Genomic DNA, 27,503 nt, shown 5'->3' with positions numbered 1-27,503 from the left:
TTTTTGCTATATCTGGTTCTGATTGGTTTGTTCTAGTTAGAAATACTTAGGTAATCTGTGGTCCTAGTCTCTACAACTAATTTTATTTTTTCAAAAATAACGCCTCCGAATTTCCTACTTCTAAGTTACATAATTGGTTCCGAGATAACTATTTCCCCTACCTACTATGCATACTATTTATTTTTGAACGCTAGTCACTATCCCACAGTAGGACACAGGCATCTTCTCATTTCTTTCGCTAAAGATTATCCGAAAAAGTTGCTGCGGCCCACAAGGGCTCCAAAAGAAACATAAGGTGGATTTTAGACCACCACCACTTCCTCGTCTTACAAGCCCCTATCTAAAGCCTCTATCCCTTATTATAGTAATAAATTCCAGAATCACCGACTTCTATCAAATTAGTAGACCACACGTACCACAGCACCGAAGATCGTTTCTCGCAAACCCATTGACTCTCAACTCTGACGTCAATTGTAACATTGATTACACGCCATCCTTATTTTTTAGCTTCTAATAAGTAGGCGAACAGGTTTGTTTCAAATAACTTCGATCTATGTGTTCCGTTGCAGGACAAAGACCTTCTATTTCACTGAGAAGCACCACTTGAGTGGGTCACCACGCTCTCTTCTCTCGTGAAGAGTAGCAATGTGCGTCATATCGGTTTTCGTTTTTTTTTCGGCAGACCACATTTACTTTAGCGCAGTCATTGATCTTTGCATTGACGTACATTCAGGCCTAGTTGCACCGATGCTCGTTGGATGCAATTAAGGCCAGATATATTAAAATATCTCTTCTAAATACTCTTGTATCCGTCAAGCGTTGAAACAACATTAAAAAGGGAGATGGTTGGTTGAACTTGTTAGCAACTGCCAAGCCAAGGCTTTTTCCTAACTACGTTGGGGTCGGCATCCAGTTGTAAATGGATACAGCTGAGTACCAAAGTTTTACATATACCAACTGCCTATCTGGCCTCCTCAATCCAGTTAACCGGGCAAATTAATACCCCTTGGGTGTCAGAATATCTGGCTGATGACTACCCATATGTGTAGTCGAGCTCATTTTCTTTTAAAAGGCATGCTTTTCTTTAAATGATGCTTCCACGGTACTCATTAAGTTAACTAGGCGATAAATGTGATCACCGAAGCAAGTCGCCCTCAAAAAGCCCCTTATTAAGACCGTAATAGAGAAGGTACTTTAAGTTCATTAATGTAGCATAATCATAATACTTAAATGAATAATAACATTTAAGGTATGGGCAATTTATTGCAGATAAATAGGTTATCCAAAATTCCACTTTCATTGAAGTATCGATTCTTTTCACCTATAACGGAATTCCGACCTTCATATCATCGTTTAAAAAAAAAGGACCTAGTTCAACAATTTCTACAAAAACCGTTTGACACATAGTAGGTATTATAAAGAAACCAATCTAAGGAACAAAATGCGATGGCCAGGTAGTAATAGGTACTATCTATGGCTTCCATTGACGTGAAGTAACGGTGTGTCAATATGTGAGCACGGATGGACAGCTAAATTAATGCAGTGATGATGACCGAAAAAACGAACATAAAGGCTTAGACCATTTAACCAACCGCAGCCGCCATGTGCTAAAAGTCAGCCATTTTTTAATAAATGGTCTAAGAGTATAGTGTCTGTACATTTACATAATTAACCTTGCACGCATTTTAAGGACATTTTTATAACTTAAATATAATAAGTGTAATTATATTAGGTACCTACATTAAAATAAATAAATACCTATATACATTTTTAAGCCAAATGATTTAGGATTTGAATTTTTTCCCTCTTTATACCTATAACTTTTTGTTTTATCAATCAAAACCAGAAAAAAATATTTCAAGGCCGAATTGACCTCTTGGCAAAAATTGTTTATCGATAGACGATATTAAGTTTTTTATGTTTTCAAAAATTAAGCCTACATTCTACCTGTTTTGTACTCTTGTTTTTCACTTTTTCCAACAAACTGGATTCATAAATATACCTATTCAAAAAATCTCTTATTAAAAATATGTTTATAAAAATAACTTTTGCTAAAAGCGTTTCGATTTTGCACAGAGTCGTTATTTATAGGCCATGTATTTTTAACGCAAAGGTCTGATATGGCGTCATCCTATCGAGGAGATCTTAAAATATTTTTGGAATGAGAAAAAAAAACATAATTATATCTTGACAGGGGCCCGAGATATTAAGTTTTTCAGTCCTAAATAGAACGTTCTCTATGGTCAATGCTGTGACCTCAATTGTAGGTAAGTACCTCTATTTGAGAAGGAAAACATAACACGCAGGGTTTTCAAATAAGAAACAATATACGAATTACCTAACTATGTATTGTTTTTACTATCAAATTCTACAATTTTAAGGAAGGAAGGTAAAATATTGTTCGTTAATCAGGTAAATTTAAATCATGCTATTAGAAACAGTACCTAATATTGAACTGTATTAAGCTCATTTGTGGTCCAATATTTACAATCTCCCGAGCCTTGTCCCAACTATGTTAGGGTCGGCTTGCACTCTAACCATGATGCAGCTGAGTACTAGTATGGTCCAGTATTTGATTTTTTGTTACAGTAGTAATACCTATAGGTAATTTATGTAGGGACAAGAAATAGTAATGAAAATCGCTAATGTAAATCATCATTAGCATCTAAATTACTAGGAGCTATGCAAATGTTGCAATTTTCTTTAATGTTGATGTCAGAATATTCTCAGGAATATTACATACAAACAAGATAATATTTTAGTTAACTATTATTTTAAGCTAAAATTCATCTCATCATCAGCCACCTAGCCTTTTCGCAACGTGGTCAGTGTCGGCTTCCAACAATAAAAAGTGCTGCATCATTAAAGCCATATAGTGCATGTAACTTCATATAAAAAGAGTATATGAAGTAAGCATAAATTACAGTGCATTTCAAAGCATTTTGACGTGACTCCATTGCAGTTATTCCATGCACGAAATGTCGGAACACTGCGGTTCATTTGCAGTACAAATTAAATTTTTCGAGAAGTAGTCTACGCTAGTCGCATATTTCTGGCAGTTGATTCTGGACTGTTTCATTGCTCATTTAGAGGGTGCAAACCTAATTACGTACATGTCAAAATTAAGCCCGCATATTTATTTACTTCCAGTAGTTAGTCTTGTAGCTTCTACACGAATATAAGCAGAATCAATGTTTCATCACTACAAAAAAGAAGTCCAGTGCCAAAATTACAGTGCATAAACTTTTGCTAGTACCATTGTGCTACATCTACAAAACATAGACTAAACCACAGAGCCTTATAGGTAACAAACAATAAAACAATACACCGCTCTTCATTAAGATTCAAACAAGCTCCATAAATACTTAGTAAGGAAACAAATATGAACAACACATAATGTACACTAATTTGCTGTGACCATTGCTCAATAACACTGTGAAGGCTAATACATGATTCTGCATATTAATTCATGCTCTAAATATTTTCGACTGGCAACACTGAAAGGAGAATATTGTGCAAGTGTGACAACACAGAATAAAAAAGACAGAAATATAAAGCATCAAGCATGCATAACACAGCAAAAGAAAAAGACAGCGTTTCTCAAAGCATCATGCGATTAGACCTACGTCCTATGAACGGGAGTCTTGCAGTGTCAGCTTTGGCCACCACGCTGGGTGCTCCAAGGCAGACGATAGCTATGGCGTCGAAGAAGGTCGAATGCGGCGCCATCACCACCACCGGTGCGTCCCTTGAGTTAGAGGGCACGTGGTGTTTCCCCAGCACCTTCACCCGGTGGAACCCAGCTGCCACCACCACCAACCGCATTAGCGACAAGATTGAGAAGCGCAGTTTGCTGTGGAACAAAATATTGTTATGTGAGGGAGTTGGGAAATGTTAGTATGATGGCCTCATGCTCCTGTGGAAAAACATGCGTTAAGACCGAAAATTATAAGTTTTACCTTAAACACCATTACCTTTAGAATTTAAATTCTAAAATAAGTTAGTGTTCAAAATGCAGGACTTGCCTAAGTCATTAATTATTGTTGCAATATAACCGGTTAGATGAACCACATTTTACAAAGACAGTTATGACAAATCACCGTTATTAGTAAATGAACTATCAATTCTTACACATTATCCGTCTCATCAAAACATAGAATTAACTAGTAAAATAATGTGAACAAAATCAGTTTGTTTGAGAAAGCAGCGATCTCACCCAAGTGAAAGTGCTGATTATTCATTTATCTATCATCATTTGAAAACAGGTGTGGTCGCGATGCGGACGAAACAGACTTTAACGATGTTCGCATTAAAAAATGGGTAATATTTATTTATTAGAAATAAGTTACATATACAATAGGTGAATCCTGTAAAAATAGTTGTAGCTGTTGGTGAATAAGTAAATAAAAAACAGACGACTAGAGAACCTCCTCTTTTTTGAAATTGTTAAAAAATAAAATCTATGGTACGTACAGTTCAATGGCGTCTGGATCAGTCTAGCAACGCAGTCTTTGCGTCTACATTTTATTTTTGAATTTCGAGTTCAAAAACATGTCTAGCCTGTTTTGCAAAGTCCGCTCGTTTTACATAATAATGTATTCTTTTAAATGAATATTGTCGTTATTTGATTTAAATAAAACTGGCTGTATTGTTCTAGATTTTTGGTTGTTCATTTTAAAATCTCTACCAATAAATGAAATTGTCAGTCAATTTTATTTTGTCATGTTCACTTTAATAGACATATATCATTTAAATTTTCATATATTTTTTAATTTCTACAAAGTAAAAGGTAAATAGGTAAAACTGATTTAGAATGATTAAGTTAAAAATGAAGCCTTTCCTAATCAAACCATGTATTTAAAAACAATTAGTCATATGTAGCTTCCTTAGTCACTGTGTCAAAAATATCTTATCACTATTTTATCTAAATAATCAATGATATTATAAACCTACAAATAACACATGAATCACGCCTATTAATTTGATTAGATCTAACAGCCTTTTTAATATCCTACACCTGGGCACAGACCTCTTTACAAACTGTGACTAATAAAGATAATATAATACTTATTTATTGGTATTAATTCAGAAAAAGCATACAGTAATTTTATCAAAATTGCTTTGGATATACGTCTATTTTTTTTTATATATTAGATAGTTTAATTTTGCAAGCCTTATGGTAGGATGTGGTTAATGCTCCTTTTGTTAAATAATATACCTAAGATCCACATGTACCCATATTTGCAAAAATAAATAAGTTTGAGTTTGTATCTTAGTCTTGTTGACACAGTTTTCAAAAAAGTACTTAAACCACCAAAGAAAAGATTTAAAGCGCCTAACATTACCATCATAGCTTGACTGTTCCAATTTGAGCCTCTCCCACCCAACGGTCCATTATATAATAGGTACGTCACATATGCGGAAATCAGATTACATAAGTGTCGATAAAGGCCATGTCAATTTCGCATGACCTTATCGAAGGTAAAGACTTAAGATTTGCGTTACGGCCGTTCCTAATATACTATCTATCAATTTATATATGGTTACTAGAGATATAATTTTGACATTAGCCCCATACAAGTAATGTCAAATCTTCAGTAAGCAAATTGACAGATAGGTAGGATATTGGGAAAGGCCGTAAGGCTTCATGTCAAAACGTAGTGAGGTTTCTGTACCAGTTCGGTTACGTTAGAAAGTAATAGCTTATTAAGATATTATCTCATTGATTTAATAGTGAGATCTTTTCTGATTAGTCCGGACACAAAACGGGAAATTGTGTGTCCAGCCAAGAAATACTACATCAGCACGAAAAATTAAGTATTTCCGTAAAAAAGAAAGTTCGCGTTGTTTTTACCCGATTGCCACTTAGGATTATACTATGTAATGTCCATACTGATTATTTCTGACTATAATGTACTTAATCTAAAAATGATTATGTACTTAAGCCTAATGATTTGAACGACACAAAACGATCCATTGGGAGTTGAAGGGAATCTTATATTTCCCTCAAGGCCTCAGACGGCAGTTACGTACTTATGTCACTTAAGGTCGATTACTTTTACGAGTATTAATATTAACTTGACCTCAACCCTAAAGATAAGTCGTTTTAAGGTCTTTTGTAGCAAAAAATAATATATTTTTACCTGTCTTGAATGTTATGTTTTTATATAAATAAATCGTTTATGAACTTCATTTAGGTGCTTATGTTTAATTTGCTTAAACTAGGTAGAACCTGCGTTTCAATTAATAAATAGTATGTATAAGAGTTCTTCACCGCTGGCCAAACATAAGCTTCATAGTATGTTGTAGAATAGCAGCACCAACTATTGCAGACACTAATTAGCTTCTAAACACCTTGTACCTAATGTTTTATTTCGACAAAAAGCAAAATAACGTACATATTACAAATAAAGATGATACCGAAATTTGGGTTGTACAATCTTATCTCATTAACTATTGCATTATTGTTAAAACAATGAAATACTGACGTTCACTCAAACGGATGACCGTCAAGGTTTGAGATGATGAAAGACGATTTTTTTTATACTTAGTCAAAGGCACATTACCTTTTGCAACATTTGATGATATTCCGTAGGTCGTTCGAACTTATTTCTTGAAGGATAAACCCTTCATTTAGGTAGGCAACCAAATACCTATACAAAATGGGTGCTCATTTTTAATGAGTTGCACTTTCGTGTTCAAAATTTTAAATTATTGAACGGTACAAAATTGCTATGAACGGGTTTCAAATCTTGTTTGATTGAAAAGTTTGACCCCACCCGTGGACCCCACTACTATTTTTGGGTCCATAGATGCATTCAAATTTTCAAAAAGAGGCTAATGACCTCAGTGTCTAGCGTTAGTCTTGGTCCAACGCTATTTGCATTTTTGACTCATGACATGAAGCATAGATGTTAGAGATTTACTGAATCAAATGTGGAGCCAATATTTCTTTTTTTTTATATTTTGGCGGAGAACTCTATTTAACAGTTTTGAAGTCGCAAAGCGATGCTCTTATATCTCTGGAAAATAAAACCTCAAAGTTCTGCTGTTAGGGAATCCTCATCTCTGAGTTTAAGCTCACAATTGTATGTAATCTTCTTGTATTCTGTGCGAATTTGTTTAAATTCCATTTATTCGTACCAAAACAAATCTATCAAAGAATCGTAATACAACCGAATAACTGGACCCAAAATCAGAGCAGGAATGACTTTGCATTTTTGTCCCATGATAACTTTTACTTGCACTTTTTGCTCTCCGAATCGTAATAAGAGCATTTTTTTTAATAACGGGTTGCAATAATTACTTTCATTTGTTTGTGATACAAAAGATTTTTTCGTGACTTGATAAGAATGTAACATCTATAATAATTGTTGTGGAAGTTTAAATGACTCATTTTTTGAGTAATTATTAGGCATATCATCAGTTTATTTTTTTCACGATGTTTTTGCCTAAAAGTACAGAAATACGAAGAAGCTTTTTTCCTAGTTCTTTATAAATTGAACGTGTATTACAAGGTAGGTATTTACCAAGTATAATATTGTCATATTTTGATGTGTATTCAAAATGGCCTTTTTCTTCCAATACAAAATTAGCAAGACTAAAATGAGAATATTATACTTGGTTATATTACTAGGTTTTTTTAATAACTCAGTCGTTGACCTGTTTCGTACAATTTGACAATCAATATACCTAACTGATAGTTTGCAATCAGTTGAATAGTCATAAAAATCGGTCAAATCGTAGGTACCTTTTACATCTTTATTGTTAACTTTTTTGTCTCAAGGCCCATTGAATTTACAGCTAGGTAGGTATAAATATTTTACGACTATTACTCCTATTGACAAGTCAGTATTCAATACTCGTTAGGCCTTGAAACCGAAATAATTAACAATACAATTAGCATAATGTTCAATATTAACTACGTAATTGCTGTCTGAGAAAAATAATCTAGAAAGTTTTTCAATAGCAATGCGAAATAATCAATATTCAATCGTAAAATTAAAATTTTCCAAGGTTGTATTATCTTGTAAGATAAGTTAATATCGGGGTACCTAACTAAGTACATATTTTCACGAAAAAAAAAACGTATTTTTTGTGCAAGTTAGAAACCAAAAATTACACAAATTTTGTAATGAAGTTCTCTAGTATAATACCTACCTAGTTAGCCGGGCACAAAAAAAAAAACAAAATCGTCGAGCAAAATTAGCTTTACAATAACGTAAAGCAATGCAAATAGGTAGGTACCTACTTACTTGATAATAAATATACCTATATATAACAGTTAAACAAATTAAAACTATCGAATAACTGCACTATTTAAGGTCACGATGATTCGCTGGTAGGCCTATCGACGAGACACTTCACCGCCTTCTCGCGCTTTCTAGCGTACAAATCATCTCCCAACTCTATGATGAGTTGATGACGTCTATGGCACAAAATAGTCTATGGCCTATTGAATCTATGCGGCCATTTCTGCACTATGAATTTGATACGAAAATGTTACAATCACAAAAGTAAACATTACCTAGGTATCTTTTTATTTATTTTTAAATTGATAACAATAATTAACTACTTGCTAACCTTGAACTTATAATATCTGGAATATGAGGTCACAAGTTATAATATAAGTTAAGTACATTTAATATGTTAATGGTCATAACAATTTAATAGCATTTACTTAGGTGCATAATAAAAATCTATCATATATGTAGGTACAGAATAGCAGACCTCAGTTTTAAGACAAGAAAGCATTAACTTTCTCAAAAACCAATAAAATAAACACGTTTTAAATTACAACGTTCAATGAATGAATGTTTAACGTACTCACTCCCACAAATAGGCCTGACCATAAAAACCGGATTTTACCGAAATTACCGGTTTAGTGTTGACTCAATACGTCCGACATAAAAATGCATCCGCAGTATACGCGGCACTGTTTATGTCTTTCACATATTTTGTGATCAAGGTTTCACTTTCTTAAGATCAATGTCATTAGTTTCTTCAAAGAATTAGACATCTGCTTATATGTTTCTCTAGCAACCACTTCAAGAGTGTATCATCAAGGTCACGAGAAACAAGAAACATGTTAACGCTATCATTTCACATCGAGAGATCGAGCACCGTTTCTGGCATACATACCAAAGAAAGTAAATTGCGGGTAAAGTACATATTTTCTTTAGACACAGTTTATCAAAAACACATAACGTAAACAGAATTGTTTAGACGTTAAACTTTTGTAGAGATTACTTGGCATTGGTTATTTTGACATCGATTGGTTAAAAATAGAAATCGTGAAAAATTAACTTGTAGTTAAAAAAGAAACCTGTTACCTTGTTGCCTTGATAGGGTTGTCTGAAAAGCACCTTGTGCTATTTATCTGCATTTAACTTTGCGAATCTCAGTGACGGAGTGGTCTGACATTCCCAAACACTAAGCTGACCTACATATGGTACGCTCTGTCGAGCATCAGACAAGTAGTTAACGGTAGAAACAAATTATGTTACTTATACATACAAGCCGAGAGATGTGTAAATTATGTAAAATACTTTGTCTTTTCAGTTACAATATAAATTGACTAAAAATTTCTGAAGTAAAGGCGGTCAAATACGACCTTGAACGAACTGGGTTAGATAGCCACAATGAGATAGCTGCTTACAATAAGCTTAGGTTACCGGCACAAAAAGTGCTGAGTTGTACTTTTTTTTGTCTTAAGTTCCTAGTATTTTAATTTTGCGGCAAATTAAAGATTTTGCATTCTTTTTGCTTTTGATTATAGGAGTTTTAATGTGGTCGTTATAAAAACAAGCCCAATAGAATTTAACACCTTACGTACTTCTTTCATTAATTTTCGTTTAATCCAGTTGAAAGAAGCACCAAAATAACAAATTGGCAATTCAATCAAGACTTTATAAAGACGAGAATTTTGTAACAGTTTTAGTAATTATGCTAAATTACCTTCTCCAGCCCGTCATTGGCTGCCGCCTAAGGTCTTCTTCGCTTAGGCCATACAGACCAATGCATGCAAGGAACCACGCTGTCACTATTAGGTAACAGATCACGATGACTCGAAAAGGCAATAATATTACCGTGAATATTGCCGTCTGAAACAAACGAAAATTACATGTGAAACTAATCTTATAGCTCAGGTTAAAATTAAATTGTTTGACAAAAAAATTACAGGTACAATTGAATTGGAATTACTGGCATGCAAACTTAGAACTGGTTGCATGTCGCAGTTGTCTTATTTTTTATATATTTATACTTATGCTATGAATCTAATGCATTATGAAGTATTAACTTGCGGCGATTGAGGCTAAAACGAAAATAATTGCATAGTATTGAAGATTTCTAAGAGTTCGGCGTGGTTCAAAAACTAATTACGTTTAAGCTATAAATTATACTTTCAATATTTGTTTTCAAACAACAAGTATAAATAAAATGAAAATACGTATTGTTTTAGTCAGTTACTTCTTTTACATTCAATGCTATGCAAAATGGCCGGGTAATCTGGTTGAATTTGTTTTCTATTTCCAGTTTTATGTTGATGATTTCATCCAGAGAAGATATAGGGAATTTTATTATTTCAAACCATAATAGAAATCCTAAATTCTAGTGCTTGATATTTTTCTTCCTGCAATATGTTATCCTCTTTCATTTTTCCCTGTCACTCCTCATACTGACACTCACTCCCTTCCTATTCATGTCATCTTTCAAGCAATCCATCCATCTTGTCTTAGGTCTTCCTCTTCCTCTCCATCCATCTACAGTCATACTTACTACACATTCATTCTTTAAACATGCAGATCTACAAAAGAATAACGCTAGGTATATTTACTTAGTCAGAAAAATTACATTGATACTACTTAGCGCATTTTTGTGTATTAACATACTCGCATACAATGCATATTTTATTTTCAGCCACACGTGTTTGATTTTTGTCGCCCGTTCAGTTCAATGCCAAATGAGTCTTATTCTGTAACAGGTTAGATAAATATTTCTCTCTCAGACGAATGATTCAGCGTCTTACTTCGCGATGCTGTTGCGTCGTTGGTTCGGCAATCATTCGATTGGATTCAAGCTTCTTAGCTCCAAAACAACGATCCATTTTTAGTTTTTGTTTTGCCGGTTCGTTGGACTGCACCCAGCATAGATTAACAAAAAAAGGAATCCGTCTGAACGTTACTCAGAAAGCCATTTATCAGCTTAATTAGTTAAAATATCAACAACTCAATCCTTCCAACAAGAGTAATGTAATTGGAGATTACTGTCAGTGGACAAGAATTAGGAAGTAACGAAGTAGGCAAAGAATAACAAGCATTACACAACAACAAAAATTGCATCATCAAAGTACTTTCTCCAAAGTCTTCTGTTTATATTATTACAATTCATTGCAGGTAGTCTTACATGCCTATGTATTTATTGTAATTTATTTGCCTGTATTACATAAGCAAGTTCATTGAGTGGAGGAAATTGGAAGAAAATTATGTCACTTTCTTCGGCCAATTGCGTGACCAGTGTTCTATGATGTTTAACTGCCTATCTGTAGAAAACTACAGTGTATCATGTTAACTACTAACTTTCCCTCACATAAGCCCATGTGAATAACGGCTTTTTGAACAACTGTACATGATTCAAATCTCTCGTTTGCATTTTTCGCCATGTCCCAATTTCAATTAAAAAATAACACTATTTTGTTTTGATATTTTGAGACAAATTTTGCTTTGTCATTGTCAAGTGAGAGAAATATTAAAACGTAAATGTACGTTTTAATATTATTGCTATTGCTTCCTTTAATAGAATACCTTGTTTTAAAATGTTTAGGGTTTTTTAAATACATATGTCGCCTCTGACACTAGGTGTAGTTTTATTTAAATTCATTGAGCCTTTAAACCAGTGAAAAGGCGAAAACATCCCAATTAATAAATAAACCGGCCAAGTGCGAGTCGGACTCGCGCACCGAGGGTTCCGTACAAATCCTGTATAGATAAAAAGTGAGTCTCGCGCCAACCGCAAGTTTCCACATAGATAGGTTTTGACTGCCATTGTGGGATCGATAGCAAAGATCAGATATACTTATGGGAACTCCTTTACAATTTATAACGTAACCTTGTGTTGGAGCTTATTTTATTTTAGGTGATGAGAAATATGAGAGTTCAGTACTAATGAGATCTTTTATTTTTGAGGGATTAATCACCTAACGAGCCCCAGTTTCAGGTTTTTTTCGAAACTGCCGGACGACTTGTAACTGTCGAAATGTAACAACGACTGCTAGAGAGTAGGATTCGGGGCTGCTGGCTTAACGTTTCTAGAGCCTTGACAAAAGTGTAATTCTGTCCCTTTCTTTGTTTTATAAAGTCGGCTTTATTTTATTTTGTAGCATTTTACAAACAAATCCAACTTCAAACATATAAAAAAGCAACAAGAAAACAAAAGCAAGAAAGAAATTAAAAAGATGTTAGGTGCATCGGTCTAGAAGTCGGTGTCTAGAGGATGCATCTATATTTATTTAACCACCGAGATCTAGACCGATGCATATAAACAGTTTTCAGTTTTTTTTTGTAAAAAGTTTTTATTTTTAACTTTTGTGAAAAGTTCTCGTCAATACGAATAATATAAGCCCAAACACGACGTAACTAAAACATACCGTTGAGGAGTTCTCTCGACTTTCTCACGTCTCCATCATCAAGTAAGCTCTAAACCTTCACTGTTTGATAGTATCACCAGACATACATCTGAGAATCAAGTTTTAATCCTATGCATGAATACAATTTCTGGTAGTTGCCCTCGATTTCTCAGGATTTCCATCATCAGATCCTGACCTGATGACAATGGAAATAAACGGCGAGTATACTCTTTTACTACAAAGAAATGATTTCTCAAATCCGTCAAACTTGGTCGTTTAAATTCCCCATTGAAATGAGGAAAATATTTGATTTGATTTGATAATATTTTAATATTTTATGTAACTTCAAATTTATCATTTTCGCAATTTTTCCTTTATCTGTACTATATAACGTTGCTTCTTGCCGAATTTCAAGATTCTGAGTTCACGGGAAGTACCTTGTAGGTTTTGATTCCCTAGCGTGTGACGGAAATTCGTCTAAGGTGTCGGTATAACTGCTGTATCTTTTGATCGCGTTAACTTAGAAGTTTGATTTTTTCACTGCCTAAAGGGACAATAGACCTAGGTATTTGGTATAAATTTCAATTTGATACCTTTATTCGTTCGTGAGAAATAAGGTAGTAAGTTTCATTTTATTAAAATATTTTTTTTTACATTATATAACTAAAAAAATGAGATTTTCGTAATTTTTCCTATATTTGCATTATATGACAATGGTTCATGCCAAATTTCAAGACTCTGAGTTTACGGGAAGTATCCTGTAGGTTTTGATTCCTTTGCGAGTGTCGAAAATTTGTTGAAAATATCGACATAATCGGCTGTATCTTTTGATTGGCTTGGCTTAGAAGTTTGATATTTTCACAGCTTAAAGGGACAATAGACCTGAGTACTTCATGTGAATTTCAGCTTGATACGTCCACGCGTTCTTGAGATAAAGGGTCTTGACAGACTGACAGACAGACAGACAGACAGACAGACAGACAGACAGACAGACAGACAGACGGACAACAAAGTGATCCTATAAGGGTTCCGTTTTTTCCTTTTGAGGTACGGAACCCTAAAAATGTACAGTTATTTAAACATAGTTGTAATTTTTGCTTTAGAAAGTGCTCATTTCGATGTTTTTTAGTCCATAAGAAACTACTCATAGATAAGATGGCCCTTTGTGGTTACAATGGTTTTTTTTCGAAATAATAATTATTTTTTAATGCGCTTTTACATCTGCGTGGGATCGAAGCCTCTAGAAATCCTGATTAACTTAGCTAAAAATAATGTGCTTGGTATGCATAACGATTATGGCAGTATTTATTAAGAAAATAACAACTATTTTTCTTCCTTCAAATATTATTATTTGCATTCCTCTTTCTAAAATTCAATTGACCTGAATACGACTTTTTCCTCAACAATACAGACGTAGCAAAAAAGCGAATTAAATAAAAAACATTAGCAATCTCAAGGCCTCAATTTATTTGTATTCAATTCAGTGTCAGAAGACACGAGGCCTTATAAACAAACGTTTTCTAGACTACATATTTGGATATCCCATTTAATTAAATTGTTCCTCATTCAAAGATAGAATAATTTAATAAATTATACAACAATAAAGTCTCAATGGATATCATGGATTAGGATAATACGCTAGTTAAATATTATGACGATCATCATTTTCGCATCAATTAATGTTTTTGTTAGCACAATTTTGCAACAAAACATCTATTCCGTCCTTTGTCATTATTGAATCTTGACTTGCGCAGAACATCTCAACATCTATGTTTTTTATTCAATTACAACTTTAACGAATAATACTTTCACTTGGTGGTGTTATGCAATGCAATACTTGATCTCTATTTCCATACCTTTATTTTGTCATATGTGTTATCTAGCTCCAGTTTGTGAACGAAAGGGTTCAATATTTCGGCGCGCATGTCGTCAGATGAGAAAGCGCCGGTTTCACTATGCAGTTTGCCATTCATTTTCACGAAAGCAAAAACACAATTCTCATAAGAAATGCTCAAATTAGATCACACCATTTAACACTCATTTTACGGCACACTTCATTGGTGAAATATTAACAGGCACTTATTATTTTAAAAGATCTCCGACGTGTTTTCATTTAATAAAACGCGACGACTTTGGGCATGCACTTCACCTCGTATCAAAGTAAAGACTAGCATTTTTCGAGGTCACACACGAAGGCTTGCTATTGGTGCTACGTTTTGACAGGTGCAATCGACCACCCGTCGAATGAAACCGAACGTGACCGAAGAAAATCAAGATTACAATAAAGAAATTACAACCCATGTTTGTTTCAAGATAAAAACAGAAACTCATTTTGACCCATATTAAAAAATATATAATACCGGTTTTTGCAAGTTATCGGTTTTACTTCTACTTATTAAATTTTACTTTTTACAGAGATAGCTACGACTAAGTGCTACCTGTGTAATGACTTTTTTTTTACTTTTATTTGAAAAGGGAAATCGAGAAATATTTCCATTTGTATTTAATTTGCCAGTAGGAAACTAGTAACTTTATTTCAGTACTGTTTATTCACAACACCTAGAATGCATGATTAAATAAGGTATTTTTCTCATTAAACAGTTTCTTACCTCATAAACGTTTTATCTTGTCATTGATGGTCTGTGCTGTCAAATGTCAACTTCGCATTGTGTCATTTTCTTTTTCCATAAATGCAAGCGAATGTGTTGTTGATATTGTGAAAATATAAAACTTAGTTATGGATTTTCTCCTGAATAATGGAAGCCAAGGTTCAAAAACAATTAATTGACTACTTTTCTTACTTTGACGAATTCCATTCGACTGTAAAAACAAGTTTGAAAGATTGCCAAAACTGCGCTGCATCTATAAATAAACTGATAAAGCGTTGTAGGAACATAAAGGAGTAAGTGAATTACAGTAATGTTTATTGTTTTTGTTTTACGACCGTGTTTGTAATGGCATTTGTTTGTAGGGCCGTGTTGACGGGCACGCCTTTGGAGCAGTTTGAAGGATTGCAAAGCAAGTTGACTGCTTCGATACATAACCTCATTTCGGAAGACGTACAAGAAATACGAAGCAAATTGTAAGTGTTAGCACTTGTGGTGATATTTGAGTCATACATGTGCGTCTTAGTTATGTGATAAGCCTTTTGTGTAGTTTCTAGAATTCGTGCTTATCTACGTAATTGTATATTACAATTTACAGTTTAAACTTACTGTGAAATGTAAGGTAATGTTTATCAAATCTTAAATTGATTTTTTCGCAATGTTTATTTTTTAACTATGAGTACACTTGGAGAGGCCTATGTCCAGCAGTGGACTGCGATAGGCTGATGATGATGCAATGAGTACTTGTTCATTGAATCTTATTTTATAATGAACTTAATTGCTACATATTAAAATAATACTAATGTAACCTCATACTAAAAATAACAACAAAAGAAAATGCTACAGATGTAAATCACTATATAAGCTTTTCTAAACCATTAAGTACTTTATCTATTTCCAGGTGCACTCTAGAGGATTTATTTGAAAAACTCTGTAACAAGAACACAACACTCAGAGAAAGCTGCAGAGAAATTAATTTTGAAGAGAACTCTGCACTTGTGAGGGGAACTCCCCTTCAGCCTTCACTTAAGCAGCTTCTAGAGTTTGCAGCAGACACAGTAACCTTTGGAAGCCAAGTTTGTGCCCAAATCAACACCTCCCTAGCCATATTATCTTTTAAAGAATTAAATACAGAACCACTTGGGGATAACTTTAGGTTTCCCGCTAACTGGCAGCGTCGCATCACCGAAATAATCTCATACACTTCATTCTTGTCAGAAAACCAAATTTAAAAATGGATCTACTTGACTCCATCCTTAATTCCATGCAAAAACCACCATCAGCTAGCGAAGCCCAGAAAAATGCTATGCGTAAACAAAAAGAGGCTGTGGAAAACAGACAAAAAGAAGAACGGAATATGATAAATAGATTTAGGAAACGAGTTGAAGAGAAAATTAGTAACTTCATTAAGGATGGTACAAAACCACACCTGCAGTTTGAACCTATGGAACAAATGTACAGGTCTATTATTCGGGATGTATCTGAAATAGCTGGTTTACAAGTGTTCTCTTTTGGACAAGAAGGTGTTGACCGATACTCGGTTGTGTACCTCAAAGATAACGGCCCTTCTGAGGATGAACTGACAGTACGTAGGGCCGGCGGAGTCTGGGATGAAGACAAAGCTGCCGAGATGGCTCTAGCACACATTGAAAAGAAGAAGCAAGCAGCTCTAGATTATGAAGAAGAAAAGAATAGAAAACGTAAGCGTGGTAAAGAAGAGTTAAGCGGTACTTTCTATAAGCAAAAATATGCTCATTTGATAGGTCAAGAGGCTGCTATTGATGCAGCTCAGAAAACTAATGTCAACAAGAGTTACGGAGAAGTTCCTAGTGAGAATAAGAAGGACCAGCGGTCCATTGAACAGACAATGGCTGATATAAGAGCAAAGAAATTGAAAAAAGCTGAGACTGAAAAACGGGATGCAGACAGTAGTGAACAAATTTAGTATTTGCTTCAACGCAAATACATAGTTAGTCTTTTGCCCTTCTGCCAATAAGGGTTATGTTTTTAGTCTGATTCTAAACTTGTGTTTATCTGTGACCAGGTAAGTTAACCTATGCTAATTTTCACTGAAGTGATTTTTGTTTTTCAGGTAGCTACACTGTGTAAAATAATGTTAAGTAATGCATACAGTTGTATGGATTTCAACATGTTTAACATTTAATTTGTCTTATAAACAAGATTTTGCAGAATGTGTGTAGCTTTAGTGCATATCAAGCTACAAATCATATCTTAATTATGTATGGCTCAATTTTGTTTATGATAATTTTGGCCACAACCGCAAAAGCTGTTCTAAATTATGTATAATCTTAAAAAAATCCATAATTCAAAATAGTTGAATGTGAAGAATACACCAAATAATTATATTATGAATATTGAATACAGAAGCACCTAATAATTTTTCGCAAAAACCTACAAAAGTTTGAGTAATGATAAGCAGATCCCACCTTGAATTATTTTAAGTCTATATTATGCCAAATTTGACAGCGGTTCGAAACATCGAAATGACGGAGGTACGAAATGGCTATGAGAAAATGGAAAATTAGCTGTGAACCGCCATACATTTTGGTTAGAATTTGTCTTTGATTAAGATCTTAGTACTTGTATGCGGTGATTTGGTCTGTATCACATAAGGGTTGTCTTGCTAGCAATAATATTGTAACTTGCCTGTAATAACCACATATTCTGTTATTTTAATACAAATGATGATTCATCACCCTCATCCTCCAAGCCTTTTTCCCAATTATGTTTGGGTCTGCTTCCAGTCTAACCGAATGTAGCTGAGTACCAGTGCTTTTACAAGGAGCGACTGCCCTATCTGATACAAATGGTGATTGATAAATATAATTAATAACTAAATCCACAAAAAAGTAATTTAGAATTTATGGAAATAAATAAGCTATCTATACAATAATACTCTTTAACGTAAACCAAATGTTATCAAAAACTTCCCATAAATTATGACTATTTATTTTGAAAATATTTAAGTTTATGTTACGGACCTTAAGAATATTCACACTTTGTGTATGACATACATAATTCTTCCACTATCCACTATGTACTTAGATTTCAAAATTAACTATTTGTCGCAAAGTTATGTAGTTAAAAAGAAAAATAATCCAAATAAATTACCTCATGTATAATGTACCTAAGTATCCAAAGTAGATAGGTACAAGTAAAAAATATTTTTCTACCCACATTAACAAATAAAGACTGGGTTGATTTCGATTAGATAGCAATAAATAGTTCTTATTGTTAATCAATTTAATTTAACTGTATCTTTTGAAATTGAAATAAAGTTTATTAAGTGATTGTTTGTTTATTTTCAACTAGATAGATTAAGGTAATAAGTAGAATTTTAAAGTATGAATAATGAATAATTCAGTCAATTTTAATGGTTGGCAACTTAACACGGCCATATGGGGAAGTCCCTGAAAGTTCTTTATTTTTTCAAACTCATAGACAATAATAAAATAAAACAAATAGTTATTTTTTAGAACGTTTATTTACCATCAACACGTTATTAGGCATATGTACTTACACAGAAACAACAATATTTACGATAGGAATTCATATTCTCATCGCAAAACTAGAACTAACCGACCTATTTGGTATTGTATGTACCACTCATCGCACTGACCAAAAAAATATATTTTGTTCTGGCAATACTTAAATGGAAAAAGAATGGAATCAAATACATGGAAGTCGTAAACAAACGATCAAGTATTTGCTAAAATATGATAAAGTTTTGTAATGAATAAGGGAAACACCTTCGAAAATTACAAAGTATGTAGTAGGTAGGTATGAAACTTCTATTAAGTGCTATACGGGAATAAAAATGACTAATTTAATAATGAGTACAGTTTAAATAATTACTTATAAATATCAAATAATTACTGGTAAATAATTAACGGCAAGATCAGTGCGATTCTCTCTTCAATGATTTTACATAACGTTAGTTACCTCACTTAAAACTTACTATACAAAAGTTATTGTCAAGCTAAACACCTACAAGGAGTAATACAATTTTATGTTATTCATAAGATTCTATAACATTATTCAGATATGTATAGCTAAGTGTAAGTTTGCAATAAGTAGGTAAATATAAAAAAAACAGATTCATAATAGTCATAAATGCATAAGGTAGCTGACACAAAACAACGTAAAAATATTTCTTTTAAAAATTATAGGTTGGTAGCCAGTTCGAGTTGCTCTGAAATCAATATACACTTGGATTTTTGCGCTTTTCTACAGCTCTTTCACACTAGCGGATTTTCCGAGCGAATTCTGTCCATGTGCGCGGCAGCAAACAGTTGCAAAGCTGTTTGTCGCACTTAAAAAAACCAGCAGATAGGTAATCGTTTTAATTTATTTTGAAGGAACTTTAAGTGTCAACTACCTGATTCAGATTATGTATACATAAATATTTCATATTTATTGTGCAAAAAAGTAATCAAACTCATAATTAAAACTTTAATTTCGTTGTGCGTCTAAGAAATTAGCACTTGACATTATCACGTGTGTGTCTACATTAACAATTATTATACAGATAAACATATTTTAAGCTTTTCATATCTACAAATAAATTGTTTAACGATTATTACAGACAAATATGGCGATCTTACAACAATTATTTTGCAATTGAATGTTAAAAGTTAAGTTTTACAGTAATTAATTGACTTCAATTAAATAGCTGTTTACTTTCATAGAGAAACATTGCAAAGGACCATGAGTCAAATTGGGCTCATTGTCCAACAGAGTTATAGCATATGCCGTTGTGAAGGTTTTTGTTTGTACTAAAATTGTTACTATGGACGCTACCTTCAATTCCATGGCAAAAAAAAGATATGCACCTAAATAGGTTTTGTAGAAAAAGAATTGTTAGGAGTCGTAGTGCGCTTGGTTGTTCATGACATAAAACTTAATTCGCAGGGTTTGATTATGCTAGGATTATGGGACCACCTTCATTACCAGGTCAGGATCTGATGATGGAAACCCTGAGAAATCGAGGGCAACTTTCGAAAATTGTAGGTGTGCATAGGTTAAAAACTTGACAATGAGGTGTACGTCTGATAACACTATGCAACAGTGAAGGTTTGGAGCTGACCTGATGATGGAGACCGGAGAAGGTCGAGGGAACTCGACAACTGAATATGTAAACTACCTCGTGTTTGGGCTTATATTATTCGTATTGATGAAAACTTTTCAGAAATGCGGATAGTGACAACTATGCTTGTCACTGAAAAGCCAAAAATAAAAAACTTTTTACAAAAAAATAAAACCGACTCCCAAAAACACTGAAAAGCAAAAAAAACTATTCTTAGGTGCATTAGCATAGAAGTCGGTGGCGTATAAACTCAGGAACATGCATTAGACACTGACTGACTTATGCAATATCCATCACCAACATGTGTGACTATTAAGAGGAAAAATAGGTACAGTCAAGAGATGTTCGTGCACGTACATATTACGTATACATTCTGGTTAACAGAAACGAAATGGGTCAAGATGCCATCGCTCAGTATTACTGCTCGTGTCTCACAGGTAGACGCACAGTAGGAAGTTGTGCTCATATCATTTCCATAATATGGTATCTAGGGTTAGGCAGGCACACACAATTTAATCCACCGGCAGGATATTTAGATGACATTATTATTGATATTGATTGAAATGTTAACAAAAATAATTTTAACTGTTAGCAGCTGTTTAATTTTTTATGTATACATTAAACCTGGAATTAAATCTAGTTAAAGGTGTTCAATAACAAAACCTACAATGCCATAACAGCACTACTTTTTGCAGAATATTAGTTTATTTGTGGTCGGAGAAAAATATTTATAGCAAAATAACCCCATGGATTCTTCGCAAAAATGAGTTTAAATCTTTATATTTAGTGCTTTACAAGTATATTCATAGTGGTCTCATCTCTGTTGGTGGGTGAGCCCAAGCTTCATACATTTTTGCCCATGGTCCTTTGGTGTTTAGGGAATGACGGGGCTTTCCATGTAATAAGTAAAAGGAGGCCTAACATGAACGTACCTATTCAATGGAATATTTATTTTTTCAAAGTCATACAAAAGATGATAAGATTAACACAAGCTGCTTTTTTAAACTACATTTTCGTTATCATACCAACTACAGATCATATTGATTCCTTTTTATTAAAAAAACACTTTGGCAATCTGCGATACGTGCGTAAAACGTAACTCTTCAGCACTTAGGTAAACCGTTATGTTTGAATTTATCCTAGGTAGGTACGTTTATGCTAGGAAAACTTTTTAGGTATGTATTAGAATAACGTGATTTATAAATGTCACAGGATTAAATAGATAAGTATTGTTCATTAAATAACGACAAGTTCCTATAGCTAGGCTTACAATAACAACATTGATTGGCGTTTATTCTTTGTGCATAACTTTCGATTATTATGAAATACTTAATTATTATTTCATTATGTACAATGTATATTGCACGACCCGTTTTATACATTGATATTTAAGTTTATATAACTTAAAGTAGGACAAAAATAAATGAATAAGGTACCGTAAGTAGGTGATTCCATCATAATAAAAAATCCTTACCAAAAAATAAAATAAAGGAGCTTATAGAGGTTTATATTTTTATGGAACATTGAACATGAAAAATCTAATAAAAACAACGTTTAATATCACATCGAATATAATTATTAGATGTAAGTTATTGTCACTATCTTTTATTTATTAGATTAATATTCATACACTCATTAATTTAAAAAAAAAAATGAGGACTCTTTTAGCCAAACAAAATTGTTAAAATATTTAAAGATAGGACAACGGTTAATAATGCTATAACGTAAATACTGCAGGCATATACCAACAATGTACAGTCCATTATTTAAATCTATCATTAACTAGATATCTAAACGATATTTTAACAGTAATAACAGCGATAAGTTTTGGTATAGACACCATAGATAATTTATTTACATTTGGAAGCAGCTAAATACTACAACACGAATTTAAGTATATTTTGTTTATTGTCATGAATTTAAACAATAACTTTTTATAATCTAATACATAAAGTTTTTTTATAATTAAAAGTATACTTTTTGCTAAAATTTCAATATTTAGCTTGAAGCATAACGAATGTAAAACTCAATAAAAATTATTATCATAGACACTCCAGTCGTCACTTTGTATAATATTATTGTCATATCCTTTTCCAATATTATTTAAAATAATAAATTATATAAAAAATACCAGTCTTCAACAATAAAATATAGCAATAGCAACATTTATAATAAAGGGTTTACAGTATTTTATTGTCAAGAATTATTTATTATTGTCATTGACTTTCTAGAACTTATGGTTAGCCATTATATACAGGCTGTTTTCGAAGACGAATAATATTGTAATATGTTTCTATAAATCTAGAATACTTGTGATATAAAAATTCAACAGTAGATAGTTACAAACGGCAGGATATGATAGCTAGATATGGACTAAACGATTTGGATATGTTTCCAAGTTCGTTTTTAACATTTTCTTCGATATGATCAATTCTAGATGATATTTTTCCTTCGTTACTCCGCCAGGGTTAGCCAAGAAGTCTTCACGTATTATCCCATTGGCATGGAAAAATAAAATCATGTTATTCACGTGATTTATCGACTTAAAATATTATTTCCATATTTTTTATTCGCCTTTGCTAGCGTTTATAACTGTCAAAAGAAATCTTCGCTAACCCCGTAGCTAGGCTTTACTCTGTACCTACTTAGGTACAATGATAGACATAGCAAAACTCGTAGAAAATTCTAGAGAATTATACATATTAGGCAACGAATGATTTAAAAGATATGTGAATGGCCCTATAAATGGGAAAAACTTGTTATTGTATATGTTCTTTAATAATATTTGTCTAAATGGTATAAATAAGATTATCTGTCACTATTTAATTATTTGATAAGGAATACTGCGGCGCTACTGAAGTACTTTTCCACTTATGTACCTACTGACTTTCCCTTTGTAATACTAAATTGTATAAACGACGTATAGCCATATTATTGTCAGTTGTCTTTCATTGCTCTTGTATGTTCGATCAAATACCAAAACAAACTTGATATATTTGATCTTGCCATACTATCCAAACTTTGACAACGTGATATGTCCTACCCAACCTTCGAAAATTCCTAGTGGAAATTCATGCAATACCACTCCAGTGCACCGCAGAAATCCCATCCTATTAACTGCTTTTTCAACTTTCACCAGTTTCCATACTACTTGACTGAACATACGCCACTTCCAACCGGCCTTTGGACTCCTATAAGAAAGACCTATGTTCAGAAGTTTACGTCCTCGTGATAAGACTACTCCTCATCATCAGTTTCGCAGCACCCTGGCCAGCAGCAGCCTTCGGAGCCATCAGGTCTTGTGCAGAACAGAAGGGTCTCTGTCGTGGAGACGGGTCTCGGTTCTATGCCGTGGAAGTCTCTCAACTCTTCGGCGGGGAACCAGGCGCGTTCTTCATCGTCTATTATGGGGATGCCGAAGTATCTGAAAGTTTGGGAGAAAAAGTATTTAATTAAATGCAATGGTATGCTAGAGAGTTCTTTTATAGAGGGAAAACATGACGCTTCCTGTGGGAAATGGTAGATGTTTTAGGTGGCTCTGGCCATGTCGATTCAAGGATTACAGCGAAAGAGTTACCGCAGCCCTGGTACATAAAGAGCTTAAGAAGGAACATGATTGATTTTAGTCGATAACAGCCTCACATTCCCTCACGTTGTAGGGTCATTTCATGATTTCCCATAAAAAAGGATTACGACGCTATCACGCAAAATAATGTTCAATATTCTATCGGCGGCTAAATTAATGAAGAACAAGAGAAGCGGTTAAAAGGAAGACTACAAAACTTCACTAAAACTACATACTGACCTGCAAATAGCCAGCACTGGTATCCACAACACAGATGCTAAAACCAGCACCAATACTAGAAGTACTGCCCACACGGGCCAGGGTTTCCTCTCTGTATCCCCTATGGACTTGATCCAGGCATCGTACGCGGAGCCTTCGGTAGCTAGTTCCACGAATGAGGATACTAGGATGGAGAGCATGGCTAGAGGAGACAGGTACTTCCAGCAGATTAGCCAGTATATCCCTGGTCTTTGGCCCGTCATCAGCTGGATGTCGTCTGCGAATCTGAAAAGCGAAAAGTTAGCTATGACTATTAAGTTGTAAATTTTTTTGCTTTAGAATACTCGCATACCTACTGCTAACTTTTCGGACAGTTTGTTTGGGCTCATTAATCAGTGTGAAGATGAATGGTAGTGCGCAAATTACAAAGATCAAGCATTCAGCCGGTACCATACCGACTGAATACTTTAACAGATCAGATATCAAGATTTTCTTTAAAAAAAACTTTTTTGCCCAATATCCGGACAACAGTCGGCCGACTGTTTGGTCTGCAGTGTGTGGTTGAGCTTTTTTTTTTATTTGTGTAAAGTGCGTTTTTTGCTTGTCCCCCGGATTTGACCTAATTTCATTGTTAAACCCATTGACTATTTGAGTTTTTAAAGATACTGGACCAAAGAATATACATTTAATTTTAATTTATTATATTAGTTTCTGTTCTAATTATTCATTATTTTGTTTTAACAGCATTTAAATAAACAGGAGTAGGCTTTTTTTGCTTGTCCCCAGCTAAATTCGTATGATTGGATCAAGAATATTTCGCAATTTTTCTACGGACGATATACTTTTTTTAAGGGGTTTAGTTTCTAAATGTCATCATTTAATAATATTCATCAATTCATTTGTAATATTCTAGCTTATTTACATAAAAAACCTATAAAACTACGATGATGAAATTTTGATCCATCCTGAACATTCAGTATTGTGACCGCATTTTATAGTACTTTAAGCCACAATTTTTGGGTCCTAATACTTTGAAACAGGCACTATTTAGACATACTACTGGTTTTTGCTTTACTTTACTATTAAAGTCAAAAGGATTTTGAGGAACGTAGACGTTTTGTTGCTGGCTCCGTACAAGAACGGAATTTATGTTCAGATTTGTGTTTGAATTTTACTACAGGGTAACCAAATATTAGGATTGCTGTTTATTTCTAGAAACCGCCATTTCTTTAAGTTACTGTTTAAAATGACATCAAATGGAAAAGAACTACAAATAATTATTTATATTTTTTTTTTAATCGGCAAGTATGAAAATGTGACTTCCGTTTTGTGACCAAATCTATGGTCACATACGGGCTGAGCTCAAAGTCACAACATGACTGATCCTATAAAATTAAGTTTACATGGAAACAGTGATGTTGTTTCAGAAATTCAGAATAATAGTTTTCTGTGGGGATCAATTTTATTTTATTCATGTTTACGATCTTTATGTAAACGAGGTACAATATTTTTTTGTTATTATTTGTTCCATTATTGAAAAGATATAGTATTTCTTGATTATTATTAAATGTTGATCTGGAATATTACATAATTATAATAATAGCGTCCATGTAGATGAAGCTTTATACTTTTCAGACGTTCAGTTGCGTGACTGTCCCTGTGTTCTATTTGAAACAAAAAAATATTTAAAATTCTTTATAAAATACTGTTTTGTTCTGTTTTCGCTCGATGGACAGGAATTTAATTTTGATTCATAACTAGGGATCACTGCAGAAATATATTTTTATTATAGCTTAATATTTTAAAAATTAATATCCGATGTGCATCAAAAGTCACATAATTGAAATTGAAGTTTGATTTTTGTTATAAAACGTTCAAAGAATTGTCGTGTATTGTGTTTTTTCCTTTTGACAAGATTGTTTTCTTTAATTAGTAATAAAAATATTAATAATATTTTGTGTGGTTTTTTGTTAATATCATACTCAATAGAGTCACATTCTGGAAGTGATCACGTAGCTTTTTCCATTATGTAGGTATTCGGATATTTATTATTCTAGCTATATTTTTTGCGTTCCAACTTAATTTTCGTTAATTTCAATCTATACACTATTTAAAAATAAAAAAAAGTTGCCATAAATTAGACTTTTTTAAAAAAGCTAAGTTTTATACATGTTGACACAAATAAAAAAAAAAGCTCGGTTACGAAAGCAAAAGGTAGGTAAGTATGCTTTATTTGTATCGATGTTATTAATCACGCATGAATGAGCCGAAAATCTGACAAACCTTAAGACGTGAGAGAAAAATGAAAACTGCTAAATAACATGGAAATAAGGATAAAAACTGCGGCAAGCGTTATGCCAAGAAATCTGATTAACAAACTTTAATGGACGTCAACTTTTTCAGCTGTATGCGTTAAAAAGTTTTTCATTTGAAAAGATTTTCATCGTCCATTATAGAATTAACAGCTGTAGCTGAAAATTCAAACCTCCTTTTGCAGTTAAAAACTAATTAACACTTTGAATAAGTGAGAAGAAAAAATAGTATAAAATGAAAAACTAACGATATTTTTTAGTAACGCTGTTCGCTTGACTTTTCGTTATTTTTATGTAGCCTACAATTGTAATCTAGGAAAACTACCGGTAAACGAAGGTATTACCAAATTATTAATCAGGTTTTCAAATGTATCATGTTACACAAGATGCTAACAAAATTATCACACGTAAAATATAAAGCCTCCGTACATAATAAATTAATTTAGTACATAAGCTCGCTAGTCTGCTAGTCTACTTTAGAAACTCATTAGTGATGCAGGCGTGCAAAGTTTGTATCGATCGATTTAAACGAAGCAAAATCATCTCGCTATTAGGTATATCTGATATTTTATTCAATAACAAAAAAATCGTAGTAGCTACACCTTAGAGAAAGGCGAATATTACTTTTGTCTGGCCGTACATTTTCAAAGTCGAAAGTTTTTATTTTAAATAAGCCTTATACCACACTAGTTTCATAGTATATTGATCCTATAAACAGCCCCGGATCTAGGGGGGGGCAAGCCGGGGCCCATGCCCCGGGCGGCAAATTCAGGGGGCGGCAAAATCAGGCAGATGCCAAATTCACACTTCACAGACCAATTGACTACTCGTCATTGATTTAACATTGACCACGGAATAAATAATAGCACAAGTACAGCAATTTTATGGCCATATCAACTTGAACGATACCCTGAGCGCGGAGTGGGATATGCTGCACGACTGCACGAACATTTATTATTCACGAGACGAAATTTTAGTAAACTAAAACTGATTAAAATTATTTGCGATCATCTATGAGCCAGAAGCGCTTATCGCATATTTATTGTTATTTTAAATCCTACTCCTTCTT

General features: G+C 33.4%; 3 protein-coding genes across 4 annotated transcripts in view; 1 reads left to right on the top strand and 2 right to left on the bottom strand.

The window, feature by feature from the left end:
* LOC110375504 (lysophosphatidylcholine acyltransferase) overlaps window positions 1-14,846 on the bottom strand; it is a 31,483-nt gene extending 16,637 nt beyond the window's left edge. The window contains exons 1-3 of one of the 2 annotated variants that reach the window (XM_064037024.1): window positions 14,482-14,846; window positions 9,958-10,103; window positions 3,627-3,853 (exon numbers count right to left, since the gene is read on the bottom strand). In XM_064037024.1, coding sequence (XP_063893094.1) covers window positions 3,627-3,853; window positions 9,958-10,103; window positions 14,482-14,598 — 490 coding nt within the window. In that variant the 5' untranslated portion in view covers window positions 14,599-14,846. The remainder of the gene's footprint in view (window positions 1-3,626; window positions 3,854-9,957; window positions 10,104-14,481) is intronic. The other variant, XM_064037025.1, reaches the window with a different exon arrangement.
* Window positions 14,847-15,276: 430 nt separating this feature from the next.
* Window positions 15,277-18,542, top strand: LOC110375516 (sperm-associated antigen 7 homolog). The gene is made up of 3 exons (XM_021333654.3): window positions 15,277-15,527; window positions 15,597-15,707; window positions 16,133-18,542. Exon 3 carries the CDS (start codon window positions 16,466-16,468, stop codon window positions 17,174-17,176), a length of 711 nt encoding a protein of 236 aa, XP_021189329.1. The 5' UTR covers window positions 15,277-15,527; window positions 15,597-15,707; window positions 16,133-16,465; the 3' UTR covers window positions 17,177-18,542.
* Window positions 18,543-23,126: 4,584 nt separating this feature from the next.
* The window catches only part of LOC126056964 (sodium-dependent neutral amino acid transporter B(0)AT3), a 30,287-nt gene continuing 25,910 nt past the window's right edge, over window positions 23,127-27,503 (bottom strand). Inside the window, exons 4-5 of the mRNA XM_049851933.2 lie at window positions 24,144-24,407; window positions 23,127-23,762 (exon numbers count right to left, since the gene is read on the bottom strand). Coding sequence (XP_049707890.1) covers window positions 23,576-23,762; window positions 24,144-24,407 — 451 coding nt within the window. The 3' untranslated portion in view covers window positions 23,127-23,575. The remainder of the gene's footprint in view (window positions 23,763-24,143; window positions 24,408-27,503) is intronic.

This window comes from Helicoverpa armigera, chromosome 11, assembly GCF_030705265.1.
Source record: "Helicoverpa armigera isolate CAAS_96S chromosome 11, ASM3070526v1, whole genome shotgun sequence".
In the NCBI taxonomy this organism is placed as follows: Eukaryota; Metazoa; Arthropoda; class Insecta; order Lepidoptera; family Noctuidae; genus Helicoverpa; species Helicoverpa armigera.
This window is presented reverse-complemented; position numbering and strand designations above follow the sequence as displayed.

Excerpts from the sequence above, each read along its gene's own strand:
- LOC110375516 (XM_021333654.3), top strand. The coding sequence starts at position 16,466 with ATGGATCTACTTGACTCCATCCTTAATTCCATGCAAAAACCACCATCA.